This window comes from Thamnophis sirtalis, unplaced genomic scaffold (assembly GCF_051295495.1).
Source record: "Thamnophis sirtalis isolate CommonGarterSnake01/CBP01778 unplaced genomic scaffold, rThaSir2_p1.2 scaffold_1, whole genome shotgun sequence".
NCBI lineage: Eukaryota > Metazoa > Chordata > Lepidosauria > Squamata > Natricidae > Thamnophis > Thamnophis sirtalis.
In genome coordinates this window covers 156,614,732-156,623,412 of record NW_028261381.1, presented here as the reverse complement: position 1 = coordinate 156,623,412, position 8,681 = coordinate 156,614,732, and the positions used below count along the sequence as shown (strand labels likewise).

At 42.2% G+C, this 8,681-nt stretch overlaps 1 protein-coding gene across 1 annotated transcript; it reads right to left on the bottom strand.

Annotated features, from left to right (window-relative positions):
* Positions 1–206: 206 nt before the first annotated feature.
* LOC148049790 (uncharacterized) lies at positions 207–3,642 on the bottom strand. Its single transcript, XM_087729004.1, has one exon. The coding sequence runs from the start codon at positions 3,408–3,410 to the stop codon at positions 927–929; it is 2,484 nt and encodes an 827-aa protein (XP_087585130.1). The 5' UTR covers positions 3,411–3,642; the 3' UTR covers positions 207–926.
* Positions 3,643–8,681: the final 5,039 nt, after the last annotated feature.

Below are 8,681 nucleotides of genomic sequence, written 5' to 3'. Positions count from 1 at the left end.
GTAGAACAAATTTTATCTGACAAGATAGAGATGGTATCAACAGTGGATTTATAATTGGCCAAAATAATGACTTAGAAAGGATGTTTCATTACAAGAGAAACTAGCTGAGATTTTAACATTTTAAAAGGATACATTTTTTTGTATTGGATTTACTTGTTTGAAGAACTCTGTGCAATGGGACAATGAAGGAATTAAGAGAAATCAAATTCTATGACAATATTTTAATGAACTAAAAATTAAACATGTTAGAAGTAAACTAATGTTATTTGGTCAAAGTTGAAACAAGAGGGACATGTTATTACTTCTGAAACTTTTTATGGACTTGTTGCTGACACTCAAATTGAAAAGATAATGTTTTATGAATTTGTTTATAGACAAGAGATGGGAAATGGAATGAAGAGATAAATGTCATCTCTAAAGGGGTTATACTTAGAAGTGTAAAGTCGTTTAAACTTGCTGTGATGAAATAACTTCCTTAAACATTTCTTTTCTCTTTATTATATTCTTACTTTTCTTTCTTCTATTTTTCTTTTTTTTGCCCTTTTGCTGCTTTCTATTCCCTTTTTTTCTTTAAGTTTAGTTTGTATTAAATTTTACGATTTTAATCAAAATTCTTAATGAAAATTATAGAAGAAAAGAAACCTACAGAAACCTAATGTAACTGAACAACTCCTAATGTAATCATTAGCTGGTCTGTAGTAATTCCAGTATAGCACCAATGCCTTCTTTTACTCCGACCCTTTTATCCACTACAGGTAAAATTCAATAAAGTTAAATGATTGGAATGATTCAATCAGATGAGCATAACAGTATACGGGTTCTTCGTTTTTATTTGAGCCTCCTTTCATGTTCCTGGAAGCACTGCTTTGGATTGTTCTTGTTCCTCTTTCCCACCATGGACACCTCTATGATCTTCCCCATCTCTTCTAGGGGGCAGAATTCAGTGCCAGTGCATCTAGCGCTGACTCATTATCCTCCATTACAGGATCATCATCCATGCCTTCTCCCGCACATGATTGCGCACCTGAAGCTAGGATTTCAGGCCTTTGCTGGAAAATATCTCCAGGAAGCTGATCATCAACTTCAAAAAACTTTTTGGCATCCTCCTCTGTCTGCTGAGTCTGAGAAGTTAATACCATGCCTGTGTTCAAATTCATCCAGCTCCCCTCTTTTACAGGGGTGTATAAATCCACAGGTTCATCTCCCACATCTGGAGATTCTGCACTTAACAACATTGCCTCACTCAGGCGGGTACTAAGCAGTTCTTCAACTTCATCAGTAGACTGAGGATTTCCTTTAAAAGCTTCTGCCGGGATGGCTTGGGTGTCATAACCTGGCTTTACCTGACTGCTACGGCGGGATTCCTTACCTGCAAGTTCCTGTCCATCCATGTTTGCTTTCCCTTGCTCTGCATTGCTTTCATCCTTCCCAGTTCCAGGACTTTGAAGCTCTTCTTCTCTCACACCACTGCCAGCCTTTTGCAGGGATGTTGTACTCAGAACTGTTGGAATTGCAGTTTGACTTGTCTGCTGACTGTGACTTATTAATATATTGCCTGTTCTTCTGTTTAACCAAATCCCATCTTCCAAAGAAATGATACTGTATGTTTGCTGAGCAGTATCTTCTTCTGCCATGGATGAGACGCTCATTGCTGATGTGCTTTCAGTTTCATCTGGCCATTGGACTTCAGTTACAGATGTTTGATCTGTAGGGCCTTCTGGCTCAAATGCATTGGAGATTTTCCTTCTAGTTGCATCTTGCCCTACAGGTGACATCTCCAAATCATTAAACTGAGTATTAGGAGCATCAAGGTCATGGCATACAGAGCTGAATTTCCTAAGTCCCTGTTGGCCCTGTTCATTCTCTTTTACTAGGTCTTCTCTACTAGGCATAGTCATTTTGTTTGCTGCATACCACTGAAGAAAGCTCTCATCAGTTTGTTGGCTGCTACATTTTTTTACTTTCTGCTTCTTCACAGCACAAAATTGAAGCCAACTTTTATCAGTCTGTTGAGACTGATTCCTTATTACTTTGCCTGTTTTTTTGCTTATCCGGGTATTTTCATCAGGTTCAGCAGAAACTAAAGGATCTTGGTTTTGCTCAGGTTGGAGACTAGCAGGCACCTCAGACTGCTTCCTAACACTCTCCTGAGAGGCAGGTCCTACTATATTCTGAACAGTTCTTTGGGAATCTTGACTGCCATGACGAGATTGTTGGGATTCTATTTGCTGGGTACTATGGTAAGAATCTTGCAGGTCAATTGAAGCATTTCCTGAATCAGCCATAGAGTCTGTTTGTTGATTGTAGTCTAACAGTTCTTTCTTTAATGTCTCAACACTGTCTGTCTGTTGTGACTCATCGTATCTATATGTTTCTTTGTTTATGGATGGCTCTAATTTTGATTCCTCAGGTTGCTGGATATCTTGCCTGAAGTCTGACCGTTCCACCTCTGTATCCCCTGAAGAAGTGATAGCATCTTCAATACTATCTAAGTCTAGGGGTTGGGTAAAATTTTCTTGAGTAGATGAACGCAGAATTTCCGAAAGAGTTTTGAGCTCCCAAAGGATGCTGGTTTGTTGAGCTTTATTTTTCATCTCTTTGCCTGTTCTGATGCTTACCCAAGGTATCTCCTCTTCAGAATCCATTGCCTTTGGGGTCAGTAGAGATGACTCTTCACTGAATTCCTGGCAAGAGTTTTGCTTTGAGATACGATCTGGAGTTGAATTCCTTTCTTGGTCTAGACTGTTTTGATGCCTATCTGATTCTGATGATATTTCTGTTAGTGTCTCTGATGAAGTGATATCTTCTTCACTAGAAGTCCCTTTGCTCTTTTCCGATAGTTCACTTGAACAATGAAGAATTTCAGAAAGTATTTTCCGTTCCCAACTGGCGCTTGTTTGCTGACCTCTACAGTGCATTATTTTCCCAGTTTTATTGTTTATCCATGTGCTCTCTTTGCTCTCCACCTCATTGACAAATTGTACACGGGAAGTCTTTTGACTTATTGGAGCCGGCTGACTAACAGATTGTTGACTGCTGTGGTGAGAATCTTGGCCAGGGGACCACTGAAGGCTTCGGCGGGATGGCTTCCTTAAAGACGTTGTGCTGCTTTTGATGCTTCCAGCAGGATCTGGTGTCTGGCTTTGATCCACCAGTTCCTTCCTTTTGAAAATGCTCACATTGCTATTTGTCTGCGAAACTAGATCTGGTGTATCTTTGCCAGAACAAGCTTTCTTTGTGACTTCTTGCTCTAGGAAGGGGCCATTATCCCCACTTTCCTGATGGACACTGTTCTCCTCACTACCCTCAAGATTGCATTTCGACAATTCCCCAACACAGAGTATTTGCTCATTCTTTTCAGAGCCTTTAAGGATTACCTGATCAAGAGTGGGATCTGGGTCATCATCCATCTTCCTTTCCTCTTCCTGTGTCTTATAGACAGATCAATGCACGAGTCCTTAGTCTGCCAGGGACCTGAAGCAATGGTGGAAGTCCCCAAGCCTCTTGACTGGCACCTTCTTTGGAATTAAACCCACCACACTTAAAACAGCTGGAGAGCGCCTTTCCCTCATGTATGATTTCACTTCTTTTTTTATTCCCTGTCTTCTCATTAGGGCTGAAGGTTATTGATAAGTTGTTTCATTGTACAGAGAGGAAGATGGGGTTTTATTTCCCTTTTCTACTGACAGCCAGCTGGAATCATGGCCCCTAGATTGAAACAGTAGCCTTAAGACTCTGGACCCGCCTTTTTGGCTGTGGTGGCCTACCTGCTCTTAATTTCAACTGCCATATATTCTAGAAGCTTCCCAAGATTGTCACAGTGTAACTATGACATCACTATAGATTCTGAAACAGGCCTTGTTCTTGTTTATTTTTAGAAGACGTTTATCTCAGGAAAACTTGCAAGAATTTGGAAATGAACTTCTGTATAGAATAATAGAATAATATTCTATAAGATATAAAGATATAGAATAATGTTGCTCCTTTGGAATTCATTTCAATCAAAACACCAACTGGATCAAACCAACCTGTTCTGATCATTCTTCTGAATGATGGCCTTTCAGTGTAGGTTTATGTCTCTCAGAGATTATAAGCAAGCAGGACTAGGGAGTAGAGTTAAAATGGATTCACATAATGTTTGGGTTGGGCTAGATGACCTATAAGGTCCCTTCCAACTCTGTTAATCTGTATTTGTATCTAATCAGTGATTAATATAATTATGTCCTACTTATTGAACAATTTCTGCTTTTTCCCACATTAAACATTACAATTTAGAAACTATTTTTGGAAGGATACTTTTAATGAACCATAAGAAATAAAGAAAATTAATAAATATCATCCTAGCATCTCAAATTGCATCTCTCTTTCAAATCAAGAGAAATCTACCATGTCAAATTATTCTAAAAGTCCCTATAGTTTTGATCAAACCTTTGATTTAATATTGACAATTCTGTTTTAAATATATTTTACTGTCAAAAAGACCCAAGCTATTTCAAAAATTGAAAGTTTTATGATTTTGTATAAAAATACACAACCAAGCTGAGATAACCAAATAACGTGCAAGCAATAAAGGATTGGGGGAGTCTTGTGGTGCCAAATCCTGCTCCTTGCCTTTATACACTTTATATATTAAATCATTTGCACTGCAGCATGCATTCAATTTTAACAGAATAACAGAGTTGAAAGGGACCTCGGAGTTCTTCTAGTCCAACCCCCTGCTGAAGCAGGAGACCTTATATCATTTCAGAAAAATGGCTTTCCAGTTTCTTCTTAAAAACTACCAGTGATGGAATATCCATAACTTCTGAAGACAAGCCATTCCACCGGTTAATTGTTGTCACTGTCAGAAAGTTTCTTTTTATTTCTAGGTTGCTTCTCTCCTTGATTCGTTTGCATTCACTGTTTCTTGTCCTGCCTTCAGATGCTTTGGAAAATAGGTTGACCCCTGTTCTATGTGATGGTGCTCCAAATATTGGAACAGTGCTTTCCTGTCACTCTTTTCATTCGACTAGTCCTTCTTTTCATTAAACTATTAGTTTCCACTAAGTTTCTCTAAGTAGTTACTAAGAGAATAGTCAGGGGTGGGTTGCTAGGGGTTCGCCCAGGTTCAGGAGAATCCATAGCCAAAATTATGGCTAGTTCAGAGAACCTCCAAATTCCACCTCTGGCTGGCCTTGCCTGCCCCTCGCCTCCCAGGAGTCTTCACACCAGGGGTGGGTTCCTCCCAGATCGCCCTGGTTCACGCGCACCGGTTGGTCAGTGAACCCGGAAGTAATTAACTTCCGGGAACGCCGGGAACGCTCCTGGCCCCTGTCACTGCAAAGCCCCCTTGCCGACAAGGCAGTGCGACCCACTCAGCATGTAGAAACAGCAAAAGAAGGAACAGGAGAGGAATTCCAAGCGGGGCTTTTCAAACAGCCAAACTCCTCTCCTGTCCCTTTCTTTTGCTCTTTGAACAAGCTGTGTGGGTTGTGCTCCCTTTTCTTTCATAGCCAGCTCATTTCCAATTGAGGGAGGGGGAAAGAAATCGATTTTTTCCATCCCTCTCCATGGATCCCCACTCCAAGCCACCCCAAGCCACTCCCACCAGGTCACATGGCCGGCAAGCCACTCCCACAAAGGAGGCCACACCCACAGAGTAGGTTCAAAAAATTTTTGAAACCCACCATTGCTCCACACGGCCAGTTTTGGATGTGAGTTAAATGCAGGGCCCACGCAGAGGTTCAGCGAGGGGGAAAACAGGCATCCTGGAAGTTCCAGAAGGGCCTCCGGAGCCTGGGGGAGACAGTTTTCATCCTCCCAGAGACTCGAGGAAAGCCTATTGAGCCTGGGGAAGGTGAAAATGTCCCCCCCCCCCCACCATGGTGCAGGAGGCCGACTAGGCTATGCCCACAATAGCCACCCCCACCCAGCAACCAGGCAGAGAACCTGTTGCTGAAATTTTTGAAGCCCACCCCTGAGAATACCTTGACTCTCTCTTCTTTATGGCAACCCTTGAGATATCGGAACACTGCTATCATGTCACCTCTACTCCTTTGTTTCATAAGACTAGACACATCCGGTTCCAGCAACCGTTCTTCATATGATTTATCCTTGAGTCCCCCAATCATCTTTGTTGCTCTTCTCTGCCCTCTTTCTTTTTGAGCCGAGGTGGCGCAGTGGTTAGAGTGCTGTACTGCAGCCACTTCAGCTGACTGTTATCTGCAGTTCGACGGTTCAAATCTCACCGGCTCAGGGTTGACTCAGCCTTCCATCCTTCCGAGGTCTGAGGACCCAGACTGTGGGGGCAATATGCTGACTCTGTAAACTGCTTAGAGAGGGCTGAAAGCCCTATGAAGTGGTATATAAGTTTAACTGCTATTGCTATTGCTATTTTTAATGTTCACCTCCAACAAGAAAGAGTGTATTCTCTCTGCTGTTTTCAAAATAGTAAAGGTCAGCAGTAACAAACTTGCACATTATTGCCTCCTCGAAGTTTATTTTATTGGGAGAGGTGAGGAAATGGAGCAAGTTGATTTGGGTTTATAAAATGGCTGGCTGGTGAAGAAATGGCTAGGAAAGGAGATATTATGAAAGCTGAAGAAGAAATAGATGTTCCTCTTATGAATCTTTAAGGCAGCTATTCCCAACTGACTATAGCAGATATGAGGATTTTAAAAAAGTTTTTTACAGAATTCTGTGAACAAATATTCACATATTTGGAGAAGTTGGGGATTGCTGCTTTTAAGCATGAGAACACAACAGGCAGCCCAAGCTAGCATGGCCTGTACTGAGGAATATTGAGAAATGTAATTCAGCAATATTTGAAGGCCATAGGTCCTAAGGCGCATGTGCGAGGAAGATGGCTGCTTGAGCTTTTCGCTCAAGGCATGAAGAGAAACCTTTTATCTGAAAATTTGAGAGTTGTTGCATCTAGACACCCGAGGAGCTAAGTCTGGGCGAGAAGAACTCGAGAGGATCCGGGAACGGTGGTTATCAAGGAGAACCCTTCCCAGACGGCTTTAGATGGAGCAGCTGTTTGGAGCGGCGACGGGGATCTGCGAATTGTGAACGGCCTCCCTCCCCCTCCCCCCCAGAGACGATACGGACGGCTCGAGTGGGCTTTTCAAGCCGAAGAACTGCTGCGGGTTGTTTTGAGACCTGAGAGGTGGAGAGGAAGAAGCATACGAGTGGCTCCCCCTCCCCCCTCCCCTGAGAGACCGCCTCCTGCTAATCACCTCCCATAGACCAATTAGATCTCCTCCGGATTCCATCTGCCAGCCAATGTCAGCTGGCGACTCCCCGGGGGAGAGCCTTCTCTGTTGCAGCTCCAGCCCTCTGGAACGATCTCCCCATGGAGATCCGGACCCTTACTACCTTCCCGGCCTTCCGCAAAGCCGTTAAGTCCTGGCTGCTCCAGCAGGCCGGGCGGCTCTCGAAATATCCAGCCCCTCAGAAATTGTGACTGTTGTATATTTTAATATGTTGTTTGTGTATTATCCCCCCTCCCTTGTTTTATTGTAAGCCGCCCGGAGTCCTTCAGGAGTGGGCGGCATACAAATCAATAAAACTCTAAACTCTAAAATCTATGCCAATGATTTAAGGGATGATGTCAGAAGAAGAATTAGTAATTAAATGGTCAGTTGCAGTTATTCATTTCAACACTCAATACTCGTTTAGCAAATCAGTTTTTCTCTTTCTGATGTCCTTGGGACCATCATATCCAGAATTCCCACAGAACATTATGGGCTACAAGAAAGTACTGGAGATAAGTTGAAGTCAGTTCAAGAGGGGCAAAGAATGAACAGAATGATGGAGACTGATTCATAGTCCTGTTGAATAGAAAGTGTCTTCCAGGATAGCTAACAGAAGTGGGAGCAAATTTTGTCAGTTTTCCTATCACAATAAGAATTTTTAAGGGACAGGGGAAGCAAATTAAAAGTATATATCATAACCAATGCGTACAATTCCTATACTTTCCAACATGAAATTTTGCATTGTGACTTCACAAAGTAGATATTATTTATCATCATTTGTACAAGATGTTTATTAATTAATTGACAATGTGCCCTCAAGCTGGTTTCAACTCTAGATGGAGTGTCTATCTAACCTTGTGTTTCAGGATTTCTAATGGTGCAGCCATTGCCACTGCAAATGAGACGATTCATTTTGCTGCTGGTCACCCTTTGCCTGCTTTTCCTTTCACCTTTCCTAGCATTTATCTAGAAAGTTAGCTCTTTGCATAATATGTCTGAAGTAAAATAATATGTACTTGGGGACACGGTGGCTCAGTGGCTAAGACGCTGAGCTTGTCCATCAGAAGGTCACAGTTCAGCGGTTTGAATCCCTAGCGCTGCGTAATGGAGTGAGCTCCTGTTACCTATCCCATCTTCTGCCAACCTAGCAGTTTGAAAGCATGTAAAAATGCAAGTGGAAAAATAGGGACCACTTTGGTGGGAAGGTAACAGCACTCTGTGCGCCTTTAGTGTTTAGTCATGCCGATCACATGACCACTGAGACATCTTCAAACAGCGCTGGCTCATCAGCTTAGAAATGGAGATGAGCACCGCCCCTAGAACCAGAAATGACTAGCATGTATGTGCAGGGGAACCTTTACCTTAAAGTTGAGTTGATTTCTTCAAAGATCCATTTAGTAATAGCACTTAGATGTATAATACCACTCCATAGTACTGTACAGACCT

Excerpts from the sequence above, each read along its gene's own strand:
- LOC148049790 (XM_087729004.1), bottom strand. The coding sequence starts at position 3,410 with ATGGATGATGACCCAGATCCCACTCTTGATCAGGTAATCCTTAAAGGC.